The 26,883-nt window shown below is 43.1% G+C and overlaps 2 protein-coding genes across 41 annotated transcripts in view; both read left to right on the top strand.

Annotated features, from left to right (window-relative positions):
* The window catches only part of LOC135913789 (zinc finger protein 436-like), a 31,673-nt gene extending 29,059 nt beyond the window's left edge, over positions 1-2,614 (top strand). For all 40 annotated transcript variants that reach the window (XR_010568113.2, XM_065446467.1, XM_070541293.1 and 37 more), the window contains one exon: positions 1,331-2,614. Coding sequence is in view for 38 of the 40 variants with exons in the window: in XM_070541293.1 (XP_070397394.1) it covers positions 1,331-1,774 (444 nt within the window). In the remaining 2 variants the exon portion in view is untranslated. The remainder of the gene's footprint in view (positions 1-1,330) is intronic.
* Positions 2,615-4,741: 2,127 nt separating this feature from the next.
* LOC135913811 (zinc finger protein 2-like) lies at positions 4,742-25,892 on the top strand. The gene is made up of 3 exons (XM_065446509.1): positions 4,742-9,236; positions 17,103-17,483; positions 21,803-25,892. The coding sequence occupies exons 1-3, from the start codon at positions 9,119-9,121 to the stop codon at positions 22,225-22,227; spliced, it is 924 nt and encodes a 307-aa protein (XP_065302581.1). The 5' UTR covers positions 4,742-9,118; the 3' UTR covers positions 22,228-25,892.
* The last annotated feature ends 991 nt before the right edge of the window (positions 25,893-26,883 follow it).

Raw genomic sequence — 26,883 nt, 5'->3', positions numbered from 1 at the left:
GGCGGGGCTGCGGTATCTTGAAAGCAGTCTGCAATGTGGACAAAGTGCGCCCAGTGCCAGTAGCTTCACATGCACTCTGCTTTTGGCGTTTAGTTCGTGTTTAAGCGAGAGACAGCACGAAGGCCAATTCGCTCACTGCTGCTGCCAGGCTTATCTTGCTTAATTTGCTATCAAAATCAATGCTCAGCCTTTGAAACTGCAACTTTTTTTGTTTTCTTACGTTGAGCGTTCGTCACTCATTCTTTGCGATAAAATCGTAAGACATCGTGACAAATGTTTCAGAAGTGAAGTGTTTCTGATATTACGGACTTTGGTTAAAACGAACCTTTTTTGTCAGATTATCAGGGTCTGCTGTAACGAGAGTCAACTGTATTATTGGTTCTGGCAGACTCTTCCAGGCTTCAATGCCAATAAGTAGTAACGATTTAGTAAAGGCGTTGCTTTCTTCATAAAGACATCGAAGGTTTATGCATTTGAACATGAGATGAGATCTGCATGTAGGTGAAATTATTATTGTCTATTCAGCCATGAAGGTGAGGAACATTACTATAGAATTAAACAGTTATAAGATGTCTCGTCTGAAAGCTAGACGTTAAGCTGAAGTTGATTGGTTCAGAAAAAGAACGCGCTATGGCAGGGGGTCAAATATACAAACAGGTACGATTTGCATGGAGAATAGTCGGGCATCTAACATCGCATTGCTTTCGCCAGAAGCACAGCAAAACGCACCTTTCACTGCTAGAAAAGATTAGCTTCGTGACCTGTACACTGCTTGTAATAACTACATGAAAGCCATGAACAATGAAGCCATGAAAAGCATAGGGGCAATTAAAAGGGCTTTATAACTGTAATGTAGAAATAATTAGGAAAAGGAAAACGAGAGTGGATGAAAAGAGAAATTGTGGTTGGTGAGAGCTGAACCCACTGCCACGTTACACATGCAGTGCTCTACGAATTGAGCTGTGACAACGGGTGTCTCTTAGCCGACTCTATTGTAAATGTGTTTTAGATCTAGCAATGGGCACATAAGAGAATCCCACTGAAAGACAAGGCAGTAGATATAAAACATCTTTTTAATTGCAGGGGTCATGTAGAAACAATATTTGAGGGCCTAGCAGCTGGCTCCTGAAACCTTGCATGCAACCTCCTGGCATGAAGGGTGCCATATTTGATGCCATTGTTATGCAGTGAGTGAGAAAAAGAAGATCTGAAGCGCTCAATTTTTTTTTATTTACAGTTGCACAAAGCCAACTGAAGATGTATATTAATAGAAGTAAACCAAAAGGCAAAAGAAAAACTGATTAATTGACCTTTTCATTCCGACATGTAGATTGGCCACCGGCTTCAACAGAGATGCCTCGGCCATCCATGGGAGCCGGTGCAAGGTTGCAACCAGTGGGGGCCTCGCGGTACCAGTGTCGCTTATGCCCGTATGCATCGAAGTGGCGAAGCAACCTGGTGCTGCACGAGCGGGTGCACACAGGCGAGCGTCCGTTTCGGTGCCACCTGTGCAGCCGCGCGTTTGCAAGCCGCTCAGACATGGTGCGCCACCTCCGCACGCACACTGGCGAGCGACCGTTTCAGTGCCCGCTGTGCCCGGCCACTTTCACCCGGCGTGGCAACGTCCGTGTTCACCTCGGCTTGCATGACCTGCCGACAGCAGCGGCTCAACGCAACAGGCTTCCCCGCTCTGCCTTTGACCGCAAGGGGCATTGACACTGCAGTCACTCCTGCAAGTGCTTTCACGAGGCTGTCATTATTCGGGAGGAGTTGACAGGACATGACTTGTTTTCTAATAGGTGCTCCCTGTTCTTCATAGGGAGAGATAGTGTTGTGACCCTATCAGGTTATCATTGCTAAAGAAGGGCATTCAGGTGAATTGGATTTGTTTAGTTATGTCAGTGGTCAGGCATGTTGGTATCCTATGATGAAACTCCTCAGTGAAGCAACAATGAACAGGACAGAGGGTGTATAAGAGGCTGTTACCCTCAGCCTTTTCATTGTTTCCACACTAAGTGTGATCTAGGATTTGATCCACATGTTTGGTTGAAAGAAATATAACATGGCACGTAGAAATAAACACAGGCATCCTCCTACACTGAAGCAATGAAAGGCAACTAACACAGGACACACGAAATGCATGCAAGCATTACTTTGCTGTGTCAGTTGCAAAGCAGCGCTTGCATGTGCGTCTACTTGCTCTATTGCACTTTCAGTTGTAACATTAACAGCAGTGGCGTAGTAATGGAAGGGGGAGGGGGAGTTAGGGCGGCTGTGGGTCCCGGGTGCCAGTTTAGGGTGGGGGAGGGGTGTCATATTTGTGTGAAGACCCCCCTCTTTCTGCTGGCTTGACTGGGCACAAATGATAAAGAATGCTCTGGTAACCAGCAGCCCGAGCTCGTGTACCTGATGTAGCAGATGTGCATTGTCGGCTGCAGCTTTATCAACATCCTACGTAAAAATCGCACGAATGTCCGGGCTAAAAATTTAATTCGCTAAATGGTTTCTGCATCGTCAGTATGTATACAGCGTTCCATTTATCAGTTTTGCATCATTTGTATTATTTTTTTATCAGTTTCGCAGTGTTGAATAAAAACACTGTCTCCTAGTCCTAGCTGTCTCCCTGTCATTTTTTTGTCGTGTGGCTTCATGTCACAAATACATTGTGTTGTTTCAGCTGCACAGAGTCTCACAAAAAGGGGAACTTTGTGAGTTTATTTTTCAATATTTTATCACGTTATATGTCTTCGTGACCACTACGAACTTGGTATCGCGCAAAGTATGGCAGATAGTTAATAAGGATATACTAAATAACTGCTTAATTAGCAATTATAGAGGAAACATTGAGGACCCAAATTCATATTTTTAGCTCTACAAAAGCTTCTCTCTGCAAAATTATCTTGGATGCTAGAGCCTGCAGTACTTTGGCAATGCGGGTAGCCTGGTATGGCAGTACCGAAAGAAATGCGAAATAGTGCACCAATGGTGTCAATATCTCCGTACTCTCTGTTGCTTCCGCTGGCACAGGCTTCATCGCTGTCTTCTTTATTTTTTGCATGGCGACGCCAGTAATTGACACGAAGCGTGCTCTATTGCATTCCCAATCTCTTATCTTGTAACGGTACCACAGCTCGGATAAGCACATTTGCCAATAGCAGAAAAAAAAAAGGCTTTATGGATCAGGATGAAGAGAACTTGTAATGGTCATAGCATTGGCACCCGCGCAGTAGGGAAGCAAGTGGCGTTTTCTAATAGGGTGGGGAGATCAGCATCACTGTCACGCTATTTAATTTTTATTCGGGTTCAGGCCTGCCCACAGCAAAATACTGCACGCCGTAGTGTCTACGATGATTTTTGTGAAGCCGTTGAGAAACGTGTGACTGACAGGTTTCAATTTCGCAAATGCATTATTGCCTTTAAAATCACTAATTAAAGCTTCATTAATCTATTTTTGTTACTTGTGAACCATATTTTCCACAATGCTGCATCTGTATTGCCTGCCAAGCCTTACAGTCTGACAGCAGAGGTGCAAATGCGGTTATCACAAGTTATCAGTGCAGCACCCTGTGTTATTGCATTTTTCTTGTTCTGTGGTTTCAGGCATTCATTCGAAGAAGTTTGATTCATGTATCGACTTTAGGGAGATAGTGGTTGTTATGCGTGTCTGCACAGCTTGTTAAGTGTCTGCAATTTTTGTCTTAGTGGGGGATGATTTGTCCTCTCTTTTCTTTGGTGTTTCGGGCACATGTCGGCCACTTGCTCTCTTTCGTCCTTAAAGAGGAGTGGTTGTAAGTTAAATTTGCTGCCTGTTTCCAGATGTAGTACATACTCCGATCCGTTTCATGTGTAGCAGGCAATGCTACGAATGCTAGAGAGACTTCCCTTACTTACTACATTTGAGACCAAGAAATAGTCTGTCACATAAGATACAAAAACGTACGTATGCTTTGTGCAGTTCAACATAGCATTTATTTCCATAGCTTCATGTTGCAAAATATGGCGTAATTTTTATGTGGGAGGCCTCACATATCTAAACCTATTGACCAGCGAAAAAGCAAAGTGACACATTGATTGGAACCAACGGCCGCACCACGCTACTTACTTTTGCGATCAAATCATAGTACCATGTCCACTACAGGAAGCACAAAGGTGCCTAATTAAGTACGATTTGATGTAACTTAATTTCTGTAAGTTGTACTTCAGTAATTCTATAGAAATAGTTGCAGAATAAAGAAAGCTGTACTGCAACATGAATGGAATGAGAAGTCTATGACCCCACTACTTGCATAGCTTGCTCGGTCTTGCGTGCTAAGTATGAGATGACGCACAGTGATAGGTTGCTCTCATTGCCCTTGAGTTGAGGTCATTGATGAACATGTTTCACGTGGATGTACTAGACTATCAGTGACTAACTGCTGCTGAACACCTTGCTGACTGTTGTCTTTCTAAGCATTGTTCCCCCTTCTCCCTGTTATTAACATGACATGTTTTTCATCCGAAGCAACATTTTCATCGGTAGTATCTCCGTAGTTGTTGACTTCTAATTGTAACTTCAGCGCTTTACGTTTGAATTTACACTTGTATATAATACAAAGGTGAAATAAGTTATTTGCAATTTTCTATGAACTCCTATGTACGAACTCCAGGATTGCTCAACAACACATTTTTTCATACAAATGAAACTTGAAATATTGAAGTTATAACCTAAATATATTGTTATTTCTTCACAATTAAGCAAGGTATGCCGATGCTAGCATGAGAAATGTAACGCTACAAGAATATTGTTGGTTCTGGTAGACTCTTCCAGGTTTCGATGACAATAAGTAGGAATTATTTGGTAAAGGCATTGCTTTCTTTATAAAGACATCGAAGGTATATGCATTTTAATATGTGATGAGATCTCGTAGGCGGAATTGGTATTGACTATTGAGCGATGCAGGTAAGGAATATTACGATATAATTGAACAGTTACAAGACGTTTTGTCTGAAAGCTGGATGCTCAGCTGAAGTTGATTGGTTCAGGAAAAGAAGAAGGAATGACAGGAGGTCACATATACAGACAGGTACGATTCGCATGGAGAATAGTTGGGCAGCTAACATCGCGTTGCTTTAACCAGAAGCACACCAAAATGCAGATTACTCTGCAAGAAAAGATTACCTTCGTAACCTGTACACTGCTCGTTACGACTACAGTAATCCCTCATTATAATGAAATTGCTTTACATGAAATTTCGCTTAATTCAAAATTTACCGGTCCCAACTCAAACGCATGCATTTTAAGCCGCATTATTCGAAGTGCACGAATACTTCAACCTGCTTAGAGCGAAGTGGCGAGCAGAGGCATCTCTGCTACCGAGCGGCGGCAACCCTTTTGCGCGTGCAGTGTCAAATTAATACCACCGACGAATTAGTCTCATGCCAGCACAGAACAGGCCACAAAAGTACCAAACCCACCGCTGACGACCACTTCGTAACAGGTACCAAGTGGGTGGCGAGGGTTCCCAGCTGTTGACTGCGGAGCAAACGGAAGCTTTCAAATTCCATGGTGCAGCGCGCTTGAACTGTTAATTTCGGTTGCAGTCGCATCGCTGGTGTCCCCCGTTATATAATCCACAGAAAAATTAAGTTTTCCTGACACTTTGTGATGCCAGAAAACCGCGGCCTCTTGGATGCGGAAAAGTGGCCAAGAGACTGTGGGCAGACTTTCGCTATTGCATTCCATGGGGTGTGTTTGATCAGCAAAGTTTTACTGCTCTGAAAAGCACTTCTGGCACTGAAACGTGCCGAAAAGCACAAAAGAAGTGTCCTTCCGATTATAAGTGCCGTGTTCAACGCAAGGAACTATGTTAACCAATTGGTAAGCGGACTTTGGGGAAGCTGGTCCAGAAATTTGCTTGCTTCTCGCCATAATCAGCCTGCATCTAAATAAAACACTGCCCGTAGCTTCTTTGCACTTTTTATTGTGCAAATCGACTGGTAACTTGCTGAAAATTTGAAAAATCGAAGCGTCGCCAGCACGCTCGTGTTTCCCTGGTGATTTTCTCGAGCCGGTCATGCTCGATTCGCGCCATCTGACATTAGACAACCAGTCTAAATACGTGGTAGGGTCATTGAGTTTTTTTCCTACATATTTGTCAATGGCGCAGATGCGACGGTGCGTGAACACCAACACTTGAACCGTAGAATTAGCTCAGTGGCGTCAACAATGCTGCACTAAAGAACTCTCGTTTTGCAAACTTCATGGCTGCACACCCCAAGAAAAGATTGCCCAGTGATCATGCAAAGCCGTTCAGTTTTCACGATCGTGCTGTGTACCCACAATGAGCGGCTAATTGTTTTTTGAGCAGAACAAACAACCTCAGACTCAAGCCATGGCATTTGGAGCACTTTCCAGCACGATACTCTTGTGGTCTTTCGTGACCGCCGCACCCCGCCCCCCCCTATAAATGCGACCACTGCCTTCCCCTCCTTATTCGCTCTCCAATATGCAAGCCGTTTGGATGCCAGTCACTCCTCTTGCGTTCATGTCAACTCCTCGTCTCCTCGCTGCCAGTTTTGATGTCACTGCTCCTCCAAAGCTGCCCTCTTCTGGCCTGCCCTCCTGAGCAACAGTTGCCCTCCCGTGGTTCCTGCTTCTTGGTCTCCAGAACTCCGATCGCCTTTCTTTTACTACATGTGAAGCCCGCCATTGCAACCGTTGCCATCACCAGCGCGCACTGACGAGGAAAGCGAGATGCCCTGACGACATTTTGAAGCTTCTGCCTTCTGCATCACCCGGCGCATTCAGTCACTTTGGCACCAACGGCGCATGCGTTTGGATCCGTGCTGCAGGCCATGTGACTGTGTGTTAATCAGAGTGCTTCGTTAGGTGTTCCCTGCGTGTGCTTTTGTGGTCTACACTGATAAATGGCTCCGTCCGTCTCCAGGCCAAAGTGTCTGACTTTGGAGCAGAAAGTTGTGCTGATAAAAGAAGTGGAAAAAGCTGTCCGGCAGAAAACTTACATCGCGAAGGAATTCGGCATACCACTGTCTACTTTATCAACTGCATTGAAAAACAAGGAAGCTGTGCTGGATGGCTTTGAAAAGAGCTTCTCAGTGAAGAGAAAGAGGAATTGTGATTCAATATACCCCGAAGTGGAAGGTGCACTTCTACAGTGGCTGAAGAACGCCAGGAGTGCAAATCTCCCCGTACATGGACCTGCAAGCTCTCACTCTCCAAATGGGCTATAAAGATTTCAAGTGCAGCAATGGCTGGCTTGAGTGGTTCAAAAAATGACATGGCGCGACTTCGAAGTCGATCGTTGGCGAAAGCGCAGTCGTGAATCGTGACACTGTAGACGTATAGCGTCAGCATCGGCTCCAAGCTGTACTTGAAAAGTATGAAGACAAAGACATCTACAACGTAGATGAGGCTGCATTTTTCTACAATATGCTACCGAATCGCACGTTCACTACCGCTGGCGAATCCTTATCTGGAGGAAAACAGAACGAGGAGCATGTTATGGTGCTGTTTGGTGCCAATGCAACAGGCGAGGACAAGCTTCCCTTGTTGATACTGGGGAAGGCGGCGAAGCTGCGGTGCTTTGGAAATGCAACGGTTCTCATTGAGTGCATCTACAGAAGTAACAAACGAGCATGGATGACTGCTGCTATTTTCGAAGACTATGTGCGCCTTCTGGATAGACAGTTTGACGCAAAGAATCGGCAAGTGCTCTTTATAATTTACAATTGTCTGAGCCACGGGAAGATCGACAACCTCAAGGCGGTCGCTGTGGAATTTTTGCCTGCACACACAACTGCGGTACTGCAACTGATGGATAAGGGCATCATTGAGACCACCCGGAAGCTGTACCGCAATGCTCTTTTGCATTGCGGTATGACACCAGCAAGAGGTACAACATTGATTTGCTTGGTGCGATCCATTTGCTGAACTTTCCATGGAAAAAACTCGCACCTTCAAAAGTCACCAACTGCTTTGCGCACGCTGGCTTTTCCTGTGCTGTTGTCAGTGGTGATGATGATGACCAGGCTTGAAGAGATCTGTACAATGCTGTTCTTGAAATTGCTGGCCAAAAGGTAGAAGGTGAGTTTAACACATTCGTGTTGGCTGACACTGCTGCTCCCGTGGTCACCCCAGCGATGGATGCAGAGATACGAATTGACACTGTTGGTTGCCCCGACGAGGACGAAGAGCCAGTGGACGAAAAGCCATGTGAAGTGCCAACTATGGTGCAGAAGCGGGAGTACCTGTGCCTGCTACAAAATAAGGTTGAATTCATGGGTGGTGACCACAGCCCCGTGCAATGCTTGGTCAAATCAGATCAGGAGTTGCTTGTGCCCGGTGAGAACTTGAGAAACAGCCAAAGCTCACTGCCTTTTTTGCACCTCAATAAAGTTTTGCTTCACTGAACCCATTCCTATTTTGACTTCCTCGCAGTTATGGCGCAATTAAAGGTCGACTGCTTTAGCTTTTGTCAAGTGGGCACTTATATCGAATTGCCGCTTTTAATGCATTTTTTTGCCATCCAGCTGACTTATTTATAACGAGGGATTACTGCACATGAAAGCCATGGACAATAAAGACATGAAAAGCATAGTGGAAATTAGAAGTGCTTTATAATTTTAGTGTAGAAATAATGAGGAAAAGGAATATGATAGTGGATGAAAAGACAAATTACAGTTGGTGAGAGCTGAACCCATTGTCACATTACGCACGCAGTGCTCCACCAATTGAGCTATGACAACAGGTCTCTTCCAATCCACCCTATCGTGTGTTTTAGATCTAGCACTAGGAGTGTAAGAGAACGCCACTCAAAGGCATGGCAGTGGATGTGGAACATCCTTTCACTTGCAGGCGTCGTGTAGCATCAATATTCGAGAAGCTGGCAGCTGACTACTGAAACCTTTTGTGCATCCTCATGGCATAAATGGTACCATATTCGAGACTCTCATTATGCATTGAGTGAGAACATGAAGATCTGAAGGGCTTGATTTTTTAATTTACTGTAACAAAGCCAACAGAAGACTTATAGAAGTACACCGAAAGGCGAAAGAAAGAAATGTGAATTAATTGGTCTTTTCTTTACGACATTTAGACTGGCCACCAGCTTCAACGCAGATGCCCCGGCTGTCTATGAGAGGCGGTGCGGAGTTGACAGTGGGGGCCTCGCGTCGCTTAAGCCCATACGCATCGAAGTGGCGAAGCAACCTGGTGCTTCATGAGCGGGTGCACTCAGGTGAGCGGCCCTTTCGATGTCACCTATGCAGCTGTGCGTTTGGAAGACGCTCAGACATGGTGCGCCACCTGCGCACGCACACTGGTGAGCTGCCCTTTCAGTGACTTCTGTTTCCTGGCCACTTTCATCCAGTGCAGCAACTCCCATGTTGACTCCACATGCATGGCCGGCCGACACCAGCGGCGAAACACAACAGGCTTTGCCACTGTGCCTTTGGCCACACGAGGCATTGACACCACAGTCACTCGTGCAAGTGCTATCAGAAGGCTGTGATTACATGGGACGATCTGACAAAACTTGACATGTTTTGTAATTGGTGTTCCCTGTTGTTCACAGGTAGAGATAGTGTTTTGACCTTATCGGCCTATGATTGCTAAACAAGGACATTTGAGTGAGTTGGATTAGTTTAGTTAAGTCACTGATCAGGCTGGTTGGTATTCTTGGTGAAGAAACAATGCACAGGACAGAGGGTGTAAAGGAGCGTATTCCCCTCTGCCCTTTTCATTGTTTCCACACCAAGTTCGATCTCGGATTTGATCCACATGTGTGGCATAAAAAAATATGACATGGCACACACATATAAATACAGGCATCCACCTACAATGAAGTAATGAAAGGTAACTAACACTGGACACACAAAGTGCATGCAAGCATTGTTATTCCATGTCTGTTGCAAAGCAGCACTTGCATGTAGGTCTGTTTACTCTATTGCACTTTCATTTGTAACATTAACAGCTGCATGTGAGTGCTCTGCAGTTACTTGCACTTTTGTAATTTTTTTGTGGTGTAACTGTTTGTGCAACAGAAGGCACTTTTGATTATCTTACTTGGTGCACTGTACACTACCTGTGATGTTGTGAACAAGCTGTGTCGCTCTTTCATATTTGTGTACAATAGCTTTAGGATTATGTCATGGCTTTCATTTTGTTCTGCTTATTGACTCTTTCTTGTTTGTGTAGAATAGCTTTTGTTTTTTGTCATGGCTTTGACTTTGTTTCTGCTTGTAATGTTTATTCCTGTACGAGTATTGCATTGCAGTCAGCACAGCAATGTTCATGTAACACAAGTATTGAATAATCCAGAATGATAGAGTACTTTCTGGAAAGCTCGCAGTGCTTGTTTCATTTTGGAGGTGACTTGCGGCTGACACAATTGGGACTAAAGGGGAGAGCACCATTCTTATGCCGTTCGAGTTACCTTCAATCACCCCAGTGCCCACATTGCACTCCTCAATTAGTGGCTCCCTCAGAGTAGCCGAAACTAATGCTGAATGTCGTGCTTTTGTGTATTCTAGGCACAAGAAGTGTCATCATAGTTGCCATGTTTTGGACACCACCTATAGGATCTGTGACATAGCTGTGCCCGCAGACTCAGATGTCATGGTCTATTGTACATGCCTGCCCGGTTTAAGTAAAAAGGAAGTATACTCACAGAGGTTGCCACACTCCCATAAATAGCGCTGGCTGTGTATTGCTGCGTGGCAATGTTGAAGTCTTCTGTATGAAAATTCAATAAAATTGTACAAACTACTTTTCTTTTTGTCGATGCAGTGTAATCAACTTTCTTTACAATAGCAGATGTTTATTATGATTCTTTAAACCATACATGTTAAGTCGTGGGATAAGGTACATCATTTTCACAGTGGCACAACCAATCCGATCCAATGTTTACACAATTTCTCGTACTTACGAATGTTCTGTTCTACGTCAACTTGATACTCTAGACACTAAGGCGTAATCTATTGCTCTGACTTAGGTTAAAGGGTCACTAAAGGAAAATACAAAGTTTCGATAGATTGAAAGACTATTTTTTTAGAAGTGTATCATTGTTTTTGTGTGCATATATGTAATTTTGTTGCATAAAAATAGCCCCTGAAGGTACTGCTGCTGCTGGTCAACTTAAACCGCCCGTGCCAGAATGGACAAGTTGGCGTAATCTTAACCTCACCTAACTCAATAGGGCTCTTTATGAATCAACCAGTGTTGGCGTCACATGAGAGGTAGAATAGTCCACAGCAGTTTGCGCCACTCTGATTTTCTATTTTTGTCATTTTCTCACTTATGAAAGGTGTTCCCTCTGTGAATGACCAATTCATCATTACAGAAGTCTAATCTTTCAGTTTCTCTCCACGTAAATATTTATAGTAACAGCGTTGAGAAGAATTCTATACTGACCTGTATAGTACTCAGAGGAGTCAGAATGCCTCCATTCGAAGCAGTAATGAACAGGATATAGAAACTCCTCCTATAACTAGCAGTGAGGTTAGAAGGGCCTTGCAAGACATGAAACGGGGAATAGCGGCAGCATAAGGTGGAATAACTGTCGATTTAATCAAAGATGGAGAAGACGCAATGCTTGGAAAACTGGCAGCTCTCTATATGAAGTGTCTATTGACTGCAAGGCTCCAAGAAAACTGGAAGAATGCAAACTTCATACTAATCTACAAAAAGGAAGACATTAAACAATTTAAAAATAATAGGCCCGTTAGCTTGCTCCCAGTATTGCATAAAATATTCACCAAGATAATTTGCAATAGAATAAGGGCAACACTGGACTTTAGCCAACCAAGAGAACAGGCTGGCTTCAAGAAGGGATACTCTACAATGGATCACATCCATGTCATTAATCAGGTAATCGAGAAATACGCAAAGTACAATCAGCCTCTCTATATGGCTTTCGTAGATTACGAAAAGGCATTTGAATCAGTCGAGATACCAACAGTCATAAAGGCATTATGTAGTCAGGGAGTGCAGGACGCTATCGTAAATATCTTGGAAAATATCTACAGTGATTCCACAGCTACGTTAATTCTGCACAAGAAAAGTACGAAGATACCTCTAAAGAAAAGGGTCAGACAAGGAGACACAATCTTTCCAATGCTATTCACTGCGTGCTTGGAAGAAGTATTCAAGCTATTAAACTGGGAAGGCTTAGGAGTAAGGATCGACGGTGAATATCTCGGCAACCTTCGGTTTGCCGATGACATTGTTCTATTCAGCAATACTGCAGGATAGTTACAATAAATGATTGAGTACCTTAACAGAGAGAGTGTAAGAGTGGCGTTGAAGACTAATATGCAGAAGACAAAGATAATGATGAATAACCGGGCAAGGGAACAAGATATCAGGATTGCCAGTCAGCCTCTAGAGTCTGTGAAGGGGTATGTTTACCTAGGTCAATTAATCGCAGGGAACCCTGATCATGAGAAGGAAATTCATACAAGAATGAAAATGGGTTGGATCTTGTACGGCAGACTTTGCCAGCTTCTGACTGGGAGCTTACCATTATCATTGAAAAGGAAGGTGTACAATCAGTGCATTCTACCAGTGCTGACATATGGTGCAGAGACTTCGAGACTTGACAAAGAAGCTTGAGAACAAGTTAAGGACCGTGGAAAGAGCGATGGAGCACAGAATGCTAGGTATAACGGATATAGCCGATATTATAATTGACATTTAAGAGAAAAAAATGGAGCTGGGTAGGTCATGTAATGCGCAAGTTGGATAACACTTGAACCATTAGGGTTACAGAATGGGTACCAAGAGAAGAGAAGCGCAGTCGAGGACGGCAGAAGTCTAGGTGGGGCAATGAAATTAGGCAATTCGTGGGCACTAGTTGGAATTGGTTGGCACAGGACAGGGGTAATTGGAGATTGCAGGTAGAGGCCTTCGTCCTGCAGAGAACACAAAATGGGCTGATGATGATGACGATGATAAATATTTACCCTATTGGTCCCTTTAAACTTGGCTTTTAGTATTCGTCTTACTGTAACTGTGCTTTAGAAAATGAAATTCCTTGAAGTTCTGATATTGCATTTTTCTTATTCCATGGTTTCAAGTGTTCACCTGCTGAAGAAGGCTGGGTGCCGATTCATGTCGTCTTGACCTGAGGGAGATTGGGGTTGTTATTATATGTGCGTGCACAGGTATTTGAGTGCTCGACAAACGCAATTTTTGTTCTGCTCGGAGGAGGATTCGTCGTCTGCTTTTTTTGTCGTTTCATGCACATGTCTGCCACTTGCTTTCTTTTGTTGGCCTTAAATAGGAGTTGTAATTTGAATTCGCAATTTGCATCCTGATGTGGTACAATGCTCCATTTCATACATAGCGGGCAATGCTATGAAGACTAGAGAGACCTCTCACTGACTGCATTCTGGACCAAAAATTGTGCTTCACATATGAAGCAAAAACAAAGGTGTGCATTGTGCAATTCTTCGTAACATTTAGTCTGATACCTTTATATAAAAAAATATGTTGTAATGATTACATGGAAGGCTTCGTAGATTTAGCCCCATTTGTCACTGGATGAGCAGAGTTGAATGTTATTAAAAGCAGCAGCACGTTGCTTACACGTACAACCAAAACATGGTATGGCGCATAATGGAAGCACAGAGGTGCACAAGTGATTGGAATTTGATGTATTTTATTTTCGATGTGTTGCAGTTTAAGGTATTCCGTAGAAAGTGTTGCAGATGAATAACAACACCTCTCAATATGAATGGAGTGAGACTTCTATAACCTAGCGACTTGCATACCTTCCACAGCCTTAACTGCTAGGTATGAAAGGGAGCACAATCACAAGTGTTTCATTGCTCTCGGGTTTCCTGGTGAACCTGTTTCGTATGAGTGTACTCTATCGGTGACTGACAGCTGCTGAACGCATTGCTATGCATTGTCTTTCTAAGCAATGCACCCTGCCACCCTTTTTTTCGCAATGTATGTTTTTAAATCAAAACATTATCATCGGCATTGCCTTATTTGCCTGCTTCTAGCCATAACTTCAGGGCTCTATGTTTATATTTGCACTCATCTGTAATGCACCAGTGAACTAAGTTGTATGAAATATCCCATGAACTGCTATGTAGAGTACGAGAAGGCAGCTAGCATCTAGGATTGTTTACTGGCCTAATTATTATACTAGCGAAACTTTGTTGATATATTGAAGTTCTAGACTAAATATGGAGCCAGTTTCTTACACGTACACAATATATGTTTATAGTAGAAAGATAGATATAAAAACAATATTATTGGTTTTGGTAGGCTGCTGCAGGCTTCAATGACATTAGGTAGGGACGATTTATTAAACATGTTTCTTTCTGCGTAAGGACGTTCTTTCTTTCCTGATTTATTTCATTAATAACCCAACATTGGGGTATTACATATGGGGTGGGATTACAACAATTGTGTAAACTATATTAGTTAAGGTGAGAGAATCGCTGTCACTTCTTCCGTGAATGCAGATGAACTGGTGATGGCAGCTATGTCGTAAGGAAGGCTCTTCCAGTCTACAACTACATGGGAAAAAAAAAAGAATAAGGCTTATTGAACTGAATATGTGACGAGATGTGTGTGTGGGTGGAATCAGTATTGAGCTATGCAGGGAAGGAAAATTGTGATATAGTTAGAAGATTTGTTGCCTGGAAGCTAGATGATAAGGTGAACTTGATTGGTTCAGGAAGAGGATAAAATGACACGGTGGCTGATGTATAAACAGGTACGATTTACCTGGAGAGTGGTCCGGCTGCGAACATCAAATAGATTGCAGGAGAAGCAAACTAATACAAACATTACCTAGCAAGAAAAGTTTCGCTTCGTAACCTGTACGCTGCTCATCACAAATACATGAAGGCCGTGGACAATGAAGCCACTAAAAGCGTAGCAGAAATTAGAAGTGCTTTATAATTGTAATGTAGAAATAATGAGGAGAAGGAAAATATGAGTGGATGAAAAGAGAAGTAACGGTTTGTGAGAACTGAACTCATTACCACGTTACGCATGCAGTGCTATGCTCTACCAATTGAGCTATGATAGCAGGTGTCTTCCACACCACTCTGTTGTGTGTGTATGTTCTAGATCTAGCACTGGGAGAGTAAGAGAATGCCATTGAAAGTCACGGCAGTGGATATGAAAGATCCTCTTAATTGCAGGCGTCGCGTAGAAGGAATATTTGAGGAGCTGGCAGCTGGCCACTGAAACATTGTATGTAGACTCGTGGTATGAAGAGCTCCATATTTGAGGCCCTCATTAAGCAATGAGCAAGTACAAGATCTGAAGGGCCCGATTTTTTTTTATTTCACTCACACGAAGCCAGTTAGATGTATAGCAATAGCAGTGCACCGAAATGCTAAAGAATAAGAAGAAATTGATTGACCTTTTCACTCTGACACGTAAAGTGGCCACCGGCTTCAAGTCAGATACGTCAGCTATACATGGGAGGTGATGCGGAGTTGCTGGTGGGGGCCTCGCTGCACCAGTGTCACTTATGCCCGTATGCATGGAAGTGGCGAAGCAGCCTGGTGCTGCACGAGCGGGTGCGCACAGCCGAGTGGCCCTTTCGGTGCCACCTGTGCAGCCGCACCTTTGCAAGCTGCACAAACATGGTGCACCACCTGCGCACGCACACTGGCGAGCGACCCTTTCAGGCCCGCTGTACCCGGCCACTTTCACCCACTGCGGCAATGGCTGTGTACAACAGCAACATTTTAATCGTTAGTATTTCCTTAGTTGTTGGCGTCTAATTATAACTTCACTGCTTTATTTTCGAATTTACACCTGTATATAATACAACAGTGAAATAACATGTCTGCAATTTTCCATGAACTCCTACGTAAAAGCTCCCACGAAGGATTGCTCGACAAGATACTTTTTCATACAAGTGAAACTTGAAATACTGAAAGTGTAGACAAAATACATTGCGATTTCTTCACAAGTAAGGAATGTATGTCAATGGTAACATGAGAAATGTAACACAACAATAATATCGTTGGTTCTGGTAGGGTCTTCCAGTTTTCAATGACAATAAGTTGGAATGATTTGGTAAAGGCGTTGCTTTCTTCACAAAGACGTTGAAGGTTTATACATTTGAATATGTGATGGGATGTCAGAGTAGGTGCAATTAGTATTGAATATTGAGCCATGCAGGTGAGAAATACTGCAATATAATGAAACAGTTACAAGATGTCCCGTCTGAAAGCTAGACACTAAGCTGAAGTTGATTAGTTGTGAAAAAGAAGGTGGAATGACTAGGGGTCACATATACAAACAGGTACGATTCGCATGGAGGATAGTCTGGCAGCAAACATCACATTGTTTTGGCCAGAAGCACGCCAATACTCACATTGCATCACAAGAAAAATTTAGCTTCGTAACCTGTACACTGCTCATCACAAATACATGAAAGCCACGGACAATGAAGATACGAAAAGCATAGGGGAAATTAGATGTGCTTTATGGTTGTAATGTAGAAATAATTTGGAAAAGGAAAACGAGAGTGCATGAAAAGACAAATTACAGTTGGTAAGAACTGAAAGCACTGCCACGTTACACATGCAGTGCTCCAACAATTGAGCTATGACAACAGGTGCCTCCCAGTCCATTCTATTGTGTATGTGTTTTAGATCTAGCACTGGGAGCATAAGATAATGCCGCTGAAAGACATGGCAATGGATATGAAACATCCTTCCATTTCATGTGTCATGTAATATCCATATTTGAGGAGCTGGCAGCTGGCCACTGAAACTTCACATGCAGCCTCCTGGCGTAAAGGGTTTCATATTTGAGGCCCTGGTTATGCAATGAGCCAGCACAAGAAAATCTGAAGAGCGCATTGTTTTTTATTTATTTATTTATTTATTTATTTATTTATTTATTTACAGCATACTGCAGGCCGTGTGGCCCAAGCAGGAGGGGCATGGTAACAAATAAAAGTACATGTATAAAAGGCAGAATTGCAAAAATATGAAACTCAAGAAATGAAACAATATAACACAGTTGCACGAAGCCACCTGAAGATGTACAGTAACAGAAGTACATCGAAAAATAAAAGAAAACAAAAGAAATTGATTGGTCTTTTCATTCTGACTTGTAGATTGGCCAGCAGCTTCAACGCAGATGCCTCGGCTGTCCGTGGGAGGTGGTGCGGAGTTGCCAGCAGGGGCGTCGCGGTACCAGTGTCGCTTATGCCCGTATGCATCGAAGTGGCGAAGCAGCCTGGTGGTGCACGAGCGGGTGCACACGGGCGAGCGACCCTTTCGGTGCCACCTCTGCAGCCGTGCGTTTGCAGGCCGCACAGACATGGTGCGCCACCTGCGCACGCACACCGGCGAGCGACCCTTCCAGTGCCCGCTGTGCCCAGCCACTTTCTCACAGCGCGGTAATGCCCGTGTCCACCTCCGCTTGCATGGCCGGTCAACACCAGTGGCACGACGCAACAGGCTTGCCCACTCTGCCTTTGACCGCACTAGGCATTGACACCAGAGTGACTCCTGCAAGTACTTTCACGAGGCTGTGATTATTTATGAGGAGTTGACAGGAAATGACTTGTTTTGTAATAGGTGCCCCCTATTGTTAATAGGGAGAGATTGACCTTATCAGGCTAATCAGGACCTTATCAGATTGCTAAACAAGGACATTTGAGTGAGTTGAATTTGTTCGGTTTAGTCACTGATCAGGCTAGTTGGTATTCTTAGAGAACAAACAATGTGTACAGGAGCGTGTTCATCTCTGCCCTTTTCATTGTTTCCACACTAAGTTTGATCTCGGATTTGATCCGCATGTTTGGTATAAAGAAATATGACATGGCACACACAAAAAAATACAGGCATCCTCCTACAATGAAGCAATGAAAGGTAACTACCACTGGACACACGAAGTGCACCAAGCATTGTTATTCCATGTCTGTTGCAAAGCAGCACTTTCATGTAGGTCTGTTTACTCTATTGCACTTTCAGTTGTAACATTAACAGCTGCATGTGAGTGCTCTGCGGTTACTTGCACTTTTGTAATTTTTTTGTGGTGTAACTGCTTGTGCAACAGAAGGTACTTTTGATTATCTTACTTGGTGCACTGTACACTACCTGTGATGTTGTGAACAAGCTGTGTCACTCTTTCATATTTGTGTACAATAGCTTTGGGATTATGTCGTGGCTTTGATTTTGTTCTGCTTATTGACTCTTTTGTATTTGTGTAGAATAGCTTTTGTACTTTTCATGGCTTTGACTTTGTTTCTGCTTGTAATGTTTAGTCCTGTACCAGTATTTCATTGCAGTCAGCAGAGCAATGTTCATGTAACACAAGTATTGAATAATCCAGAATGATAGAGTACTTTCTGGAAAGCCCGCAGTGCTTGTTTCATTTTGAAGGTGACTTGCTGCCGACACAATTGGGACTACAGGGGAGAGCACCATTCTTATGCCGTTCGAGTTACCTTCAATCACCCCAGTGCCCACATTGCACTCCTCAATTAGCGGCTCCCTCAGAGTAGCCGAAACTAATGCTGAATGTCGTGCTTTTATGTATTCTAGGCACAAGAAGTGTCATCATAGTTGCCATGTTTTGGACACTACCTATAGGATCTGTGACATAGCTGTGCCCGCAGACTCAGATGTCATGGTCTATTGTACACGCCTGCCCGGTTTAAGTAAAAAGGAAGCATGCTCACAGAGGTTGCCACACTTCTATAAATAGCGCCGGCTGTGTGGTGCTAAGTGGCTGTATTGGTAAAATCTTCTGTATGAAAATTCAATAAAATTGTAAAAAGTACTTTTCTGCTTGTCGATGCAGTGTAATCAACTTTCTTTATAATATCAGATGTTTATTATGATTCCTTAAACCATACATGTTAAGTCGTGGGATTAGGTACATTTTCACAGTGGCACAACCAATGCAATTCAATGTTTACACAATTTCTCGCACTTACGAATGTTCTGTTCTCCATCAACTTAATGCTTAGGACGCTAAGGCGTAATCTATTGCTCTGACTTAGGTTAAAGGGTCACTAAAGGAAAATACAAAGTTTCGATAGATTCAAAGACTATTTTTTTAGAAGTGTATCATTGTTTTTGTGTGCATATATGTAATTTTGTTGCATAAAAATAGCCCCTGAAGGTACTGCTGCTGCTGGTCAACTTAAACCGCCCGTGCCAGAATGGACAAGTTGGCGTAATCTTAACCTCACCTAACTCAATAGGGCTCTTTATGAATCAACCAGTGTCGGCGTCACATGAGAGGTACAATAGTCCACAGCAGTTTGCGCCACTCTGATTTTCTATTTTTGTCATTTTCTCACTTATGAAAGGCGTTCCCTCTGTGAATGACGAATTCATCATTGCAGGAGCCTAATTTTTCAATTCATCTCCACATAATATTTTCCCTTACAGTCCCTTTAAACTTGGCTTTTAGTATTCCTCCTATGATGCCTGTGCTTTAGAAAACGAAATTCCTTGAAGTTCTGATATGGCATTTTTCTTGTTCCATGGTTTCAGGTGTTCGCCTGCTGAAGAAGGCTGGGTGCCAATTGATGCCGTCTTGACCTGAGGGAGATTGGGGTTGTTATTATATGTGTGTGCACAGGTCTTTAGGTGCTCAACAAATGCAGTTTTGTCCTGCTCGGGGGAAGATTTGTCGTCTGCTTTTTTTGTCGTTTCATGCACATGTCTGCCACTTGCTTTCTTTTGTTGGCCTTAAATAGGAGTCGTAATTTGAATTCGCAGTTTGCATCCTGATGTGGTGCAATGCTCCATTTCATACATAGCGGGCAATGCTATGAAGGCTAGAGAGACCTCTCACTGACTGCATTCTGGACGAAAAATTGTGCTTCACATATGAAGCAAAAACAAACGTATGCATTGTGCAATTCTTTGTAACATTTAGCATGATACCTTTACATTAAAAAAATATGTTGTAATAATTACATGGAAGGCATCATAGATTTAGCCCCATTTGTCACTGCATGAGCAGAGTTGCATGTTTTTTAAACCAGCAACACGTTGCTCACACGTACAACCAAAACAAGGCATGATGGATAATGGAAGCGCGGAGGTGCACAACATGTAACTTTTTTTTCTATCTGTTGCAGTTTATGGTATTCTGTAGAAAGTGTTGCAGATGAATAACAACGCCTCTCAATATGTATGGAGTGAGACTTCTATAACCTAGCTACTTGCATACCTTTCACAGCCTTAACTGCTAGGTATGAGAGGGAGCACAATCACAAGTGTTTCATTGCTCTCGGGTTTCCTGGAGAACCTGTTTTGTATGAGTGTACTCTATCGGTGACTGAAAGCTGCTGAACGCATTGCTATGCATTGTCTTTCTAAGCAATGCACCTTGCCACCCTTTTTTTCGCAATGTATGTTTTTAAATCAAAACAACATTATGATTGGCATTGCCTTATTTGCCTGCTTCTAGCCATAACTTCAGGGCTCTATGTTTTTATTTGCACTCATCTATAATACACCAGTGAACTATGTAGTCTGATATATCCTATGAACTACTATGTAGAATAGAATAAGAGAAGTCAGCTAGAATGTGGAATTTTTCTCCAGCCTAAATATTATACGAGTGAAACTTTGTCATTTGTAGACCAAATATGGATTCAGTTCCTTACAAATACACAGTATATAGTTATAGTTGCAAGGTAGATATAAAAACAGTATTGGTTTTCGTAGACTGCTCCGGGCTTCAGTGACATTACGTAGGAACAATTTATTAAACATGTTGCATTCTCCATAAAGTCGGTCTTCCTTCGTTGGTTCCTTTCTTTCTTCATTTATTTCCTTAAGGACCCCACACGGGGGTGTTACATAAGGGGTGGGATTACAACTGTATTTAAAATGATATTAGTTAAGGTGAGAGAATCGCTGACACTTCTTCCTGAATGCAGATGAACTGGTGATGGCAGCAATGTCATAAGGAAGGCTGTTCCATTTACAACTACATGAGAAAAAAAGAAGGCTTATTGAACTGAATATATGACGAGATGTGTGTGTGGGTGAAATAAGTATTGAGCTATGCAGGTGTGGAAAATTATGATATAGTTACGAGATTTGTCGCCTGAAAGCTAGATGCTAGGGTGGAGTAGATTGGTTCAGGAAAAGAAGATGGAATGACAAGGTAACGCATGTACAAACAGCTACGATTTACATGGAGAGTGGTCAGGCTGCAAACATCAACTAGATTTCACCAGAAGCATACCAAAAACATTAAAGAGCAAGAAAAGTTTAGCTTCTTAACTGGTACACTGTTTATTAGAACTACATAAAAGGCATGGGAAATGAAGCCACAGAAAGCATACAAGAAATTAAGTGCTTTATTATTGTAATGTAAAAATGATTAGGAAAACGAAAATTTGAGTGAATAAAATGTGAACTTACGGTTGGTAAGAACTGAATCCACCGACACTTTACACGTGCAGTGCTGTGCTTCTACCAATCGAGCTATGACAGCAGGTGTCTTCCAGACTACTCTATTGTGTGTCTTTTAAATGTAGCACTGGGAGCATAAGAGAACGCCACTCAAAGACATGTTTGTGGACATGTAATGACCTTCCAGTTACAGGCGTCATGTAAAGTCAATATTTGAGGAGCTGGAAGCTGGCCACTGAAACCTCGTATGCGACATCGTGGCATGAAGGGTTCCATATTCGAGGCCCTGGTCATGCAATGATCGAGCGAGAACAAGATCCTAGGATCTCGATTTCTTTTATTTACAATCACATAAAGCCAACTGACAATGTAAAGTAATGCAAGTAAGCCCAAAGGCAAACAAAAAATAATTAATTGACCTTTGCGTCCCCACACGTAGTTGGCCCACCGGCTTCAACCCAGATGCCTCGACTGACCGTGGGAGGTGGTGGCGCGGGGTCGTCAGCGAGGGCCTTGCGGCACCAGTGCCGCTTGTGCCCGTACGAGTCGAGGTGGCGAAGCAGCCTGGTGCAGCACGAGCGGGTGCACACGGGCGAGCGGCCGTTCCGGTGCCACCTCTGCAACCGCGGGTTCGTGCATCGCTCGCACGTGGTGCGCCACCTGCGGACGCACACCGGCGAGCGACCCTTCCGGTGCCCGCTGTGCCCGGCCACGTTCGCCCAGCGCAGCAACGTCAAGGTGCACCTGCGCTCGCACGTCCCCCAGGATAGCGGCAACCACTGCGCACAGGGCGCCAAGATCAGCCGTGTGATGCAGCAGGCAGCCGAACATGTCTCTACATCGAGATGAGCGGGCACCTGCGCTCCATCCTGTGACTGCACGAGGCGTTCACACTGTAATCTCCATATGCGCCTTTGGCAGGGCACATGGTCTTGAGGAAAGACTACTAGTGTAAGAGCGCAAAGTTCTGTAATAAGTTTGCCAGACAAGAATCTACGCTGAGATGAATTAGTTACCTTGGGGGTGAAGGGCCAAGGGGAGTGGGTGAGGAGGTCTCATGCCTTCTGTTCGCATATGTACGGGAAACTGAAGTCATTATCATGTATCGAACTCTGCAACAGCGAGAGAGATAGATGCACTGAGGGAGAAATTGCCAAATTGGACGGCCAGATTGCTGTGGCAAACACTTTGATTAACCAACCAACATTCGAACTTTAATGCAGTTGCCTTCCGTTAATTCGATCCTGACCGCATCGACGAAACTGGTCGAATTTTCGGCAGGTCGAACTAAACAAAATGGCAGAAAACATGCCGATATACACCGTTGATTCACTTGGCGGTATTGCTTTATAAGTTAGCTTCGCCGCTATGCAGCAGTGTTCTGATGTGAAGCGTACTAAGCGGGAAAGGGTGTCGCATTTACGTGACATAGCACGTGCTCCTAATGGTGGATGTTATGAATGCCCCCTTTGGGACGGGGCGGTGGGTTTCGCCACCAAGCTCTTGCTAATATACTGCCCAATGACCTACCTAGGTTAAACAATAAAAAAGAAAAAAACACGAACTCCCACAACCACTTTACACACGCACATGCGCCGCCTGCGGTCACAGTACGAACACCGAGACGTCTAATGAGGTTGCTGGCAGGCCTTGGGCCCCAGCTCTTTTGTTGGCTTTAAACGTACTTTGGACTTTCCGACTTCTTTATTTTTTTTTTGATGTTATTTTTTCATTTTACCGCCTTCCTTTTCGCTAGCTTTCTGCAAACACAGGTGGTTTTTATCCGCTTCTGGGTGCACGGCGTGTGCGTTTATTTAAGGAACGCGTACTAGGCCCCGTTGGCTGTCTCGGATACGGGGCAAGCTTGGCGGGCGTAACGAGGGCTCAAATCGCCACAGCAACGTCAGAAACCGCTCTGAATGGCTACCCAATGTATGCTTATTAGGCGCCCAGGTGCTTTTACTGTGATCGGAGGCAGCGGGTGCGTGCCTGTTTGTTTAAGAAATGTGTACTATATAATGTGGCGTTTTTAGTATGCCTCACCGCAATAAATTGCTTATGCTTCACCGTTTAACATATCTGTATTGCGGGGAAGCTTGCGAACCAAGCTTTAATTATTCGGTGAAGGCCAATTTTGAGATTGAAATAATGGAGGTTTAGGCCAATGGAAATTGATGGCCGTCGGCCAGAGCCATCAATCAGAATAGAATTACCCGAAAAATTGATTTACTTGGATTCAAATTAACAGAAGTCTAGTGTATAATGAATGTGGATATAACATTATTGGATAGAACAAAGCAAATAGAAAATGTTTCTTGCCGATAACAGCATGTAGTGAACGCATGCTCATTATGAATATCGAATGTAGCTAAAAATATTTTTATGTTTGGCACCCTATCATTATAACAACATTTTACTTTACACATATTCATTGTAATCTTCATGCTCATGCCATTATTAACAGTTCATCTCTCTCAATTTTTGAGCAGTCATATTTTATACCCCATGAGGGCAATGTCTCTCCCTATATGTGTATACTGCTTGCTATTTGTGGCATTTAGAGCACAATATTGTTAATGTAGATTTCATGGCGCTGTATTTCATTGAATATGATACATTCGTAATCTCGCAATACGATTTGAAGGCAAAAGAATGAAGTTTAGGCAAATCCATGTACTGTCCATCATTAGGCAGCTGGCTGGATGGCCACGCTTGCAGCACCCATAGATATCAATGCCAGATTTCCCCCTAGTGAGTTTTGTTGGAAACTCTACGATGTAAGGGAAGTTGTAGTGAACATTCGGCATTACGTCAGTGTGGCATAACAGCTGAATGTGCCGGGTCTTGAGCTGTGAGGACTGTCGGTTATTTGGCGTGAAATGTCCAATGGCATTGGACCTGTTGTCATTACCAGTTATGTTTCTTTTTCCTTTTTTGCTGTCCTGCTGCAGCATATCAAGATGTTAAAACAGAAGACTGCAGTCCTCTTGTTTATTTATTTATTTATTCATACTGCCAATCGCATCAGGGATCGTAACAGGAAGGGCATACGTAGTTATCTTGCAATGTAACAATAATAATTAGTGTAATATTAAGATTACACATAATAGACATGAAATTAGCAAAGGCAAACAATATAGTAGGCAGAAAAATAACGTAATACATTGTAATAATGTTACGAAAAAAGAGGTAATCAAAAAGGTAGAAAATTTACAAAGGTGAACAGAATGGTAGGCATAAATTACACAATAACACATAGCATTAAATTTAAGAGTAACAAGGGGTAATAAGTTAGTCTGTCAAATACCAATGGTGGTAGGCAATAATTACAACAGGAAAAGAAGTAAACAATTTGCATAAATAAACAATACTACTCAATAATGGCAAGTAATACAAGTTATAAAAGTGAGGTATACACAAGAGGTAGTAATCCATAAGATACGTTTATGGTGTCGTTAAAGAAATTGTGATTATGTACACAATATAATGAAATAGAATGGCACAGAAATATATGGTGACACAGGTACACCACTGTAACACAGGTACGTCATAAATGTGAAGCACGCAATTCATTTTCGGCTAATGTCAAAAAGTAGTTAAGGATGGGCTGTATGTAATACTAGGTAGGGTCCAGCTTATTCCATTCACGTGTCATTAAAGGGAAAAACGAATGCTTACGGCTTTCCGTATGAAATGGGTGTTCGTTTAATGATAGTGAATGTTTATGTCGGGTGAGTCGTGTTTGTGCTATAGATCAGTATTTGGAACTGTCTATTTTCAATTCATTATGAATAAGTTGATACATAATTTTTAATCGTGCAAGCTTGACTCGATTTTGTAAGGTGAGTATACCGGGCTCTTTTAGCAATTCTGTGGGTGAGTCTGTTAACCTGTGTTTGTTGTAAATATATCTTAGTGCCTTCCTTCGAATGGCTTCTAGTTTGTTAACGAGTTCTTTGGTGAAAGGAAACCAAACAACGTAAGCATATTCTAATACAGATCTGACGAATGTGTTATATGCTAGTAGTTTTGTGTTTGGGGGTGCTAGTTTAAGACGTGTGTTTAAAAAAACAACTTTTTTTGTGCGGTCGAGGTAACGTTGTTAACATGGCGCTCCCACCTGAAATCGCGTGTTAATGTTAAGTCAAGGAACTTGTACGCCTTCACTTTGTTAAGTGTGGCGTTATTTATAGTGTAGTTAAATTCTGATGGGAGATTTTTTCTGGTAATTGATAAAATAGCTGATTTTTAAAATATTTAAAGTCATTTTCCATTCGTTACACCATTTGTATACAACTGACAAAGCGTCGTTCAAGGCCACATGGTCATTATAAGAACTGATTACCCGATACAGAACAGAATCGTCAGCAAAAAGTCTAACATTGGCTGGAATGTTAGAAGACACATCATTAATGTATATGAGAAATAAAAATGTTTAGGCGTTGCCTAGTAGAGGAGGATTGGGAGCCATTTGTAGTTTCACTTTATTTCTTGTTCAGTACTGCAATGAGACCATTAACGTGATACTTCAGAGCAGGCACGTACCCAGGGGGGGGGAGTGGCCGGGGGGGCCCGGGCCCCCCCCCCGAAATCAAGTGGCATACACTCCCCCCCTCCCCACGCCACCACTCCTCACACATTCCTAAAGCGCCGCCAGATCAATGTTGAGGCTTCGCAGCTGTTCATCGGTCAGCATGCTGCCTTTTTCACTCCTTTTATATGGCGGTAGTTATCGGCATCTCTTGTAATGTGAAGGACAGTTTTCTCATAGATTCGGCACCCGCGCGATTAACTCGAGATGCGTTCAGTTGTCACCATCTATTCAACCATCACGCGCATAGCTGTTGCTTTTGTTAGTTCAACCTTCTTTGTTTAGGCTGATACTGGGACCAGGAGTGGGATGCGGCTGTTAGCTGGTCTGTACTCTCATGGAACGAGTTGCGGCCGGAGAAAACGCCGATTGCGTTTAACTTTTCCCTTTGCTTCATTATTTCCTTGAGTTACGGCTCGCCGCGACGCTGGCAGATGCCCGGAATCATATACACGTGATATGGGTTAAATAAGGTGGGAAATAAAATAATGTGAAAGAGCGTCCATCCTGAAACCCTGCAACAACCCATAAACCCACAAGCAAGATGACTGTCGTCCGTAGCCTCGTCTGTTTTTCCCTAACTGTATAGCACTTTTCGTGCAAAATTGGCAACTGGAAACAAAAATTGCAAGGAGTTGAGAAATTAAGCGATCTACTAAGGGAAAGAGCCAAGGCAACTACCAAACTGCAAGCAAAAGCAAATAATAAAAAAGTTAACCGTTGTTTATGAGAATATTTATGGATCAACATCTTTTTATTTAAAAAGGAAGTAGAGAAAACACCGCCGGAAGTGAAGAACAATTACTTGTTTTGAATGACTCTTCTACAGTTATCGGTCGAACCGCCTCACGTAGCCACTTCTCTGCTGTGCTTATGTGGGTGTTTTTCTAACCTTTCGCAGTGAGCGCAGTACG

This window comes from Dermacentor albipictus, chromosome 6, assembly GCF_038994185.2.
Source record: "Dermacentor albipictus isolate Rhodes 1998 colony chromosome 6, USDA_Dalb.pri_finalv2, whole genome shotgun sequence".
In the NCBI taxonomy this organism is placed as follows: domain Eukaryota; kingdom Metazoa; phylum Arthropoda; class Arachnida; order Ixodida; family Ixodidae; genus Dermacentor; species Dermacentor albipictus.
The sequence above is the reverse complement of the archived record's forward strand: the minus strand, read 5'-3'. Positions and strand labels throughout refer to the sequence as shown.

Bases quoted from the DNA above. Each gene is read 5' to 3' on its own strand.
- LOC135913811 (XM_065446509.1), top strand. From the start codon at position 9,119: ATGCCCCGGCTGTCTATGAGAGGCGGTGCGGAGTTGACAGTGGGGGCC. The intron at 9,237-17,102 runs GTGAGCGGCCCT...TCTGACTTGTAG, and splicing joins TCATGAGCGGGTGCACTCAG to ATTGGCCAGCAGCTTCAACG. The intron at 17,484-21,802 runs GACACCAGAGTG...AATTGACCTTTG, and splicing joins CTTTGACCGCACTAGGCATT to CGTCCCCACACGTAGTTGGC.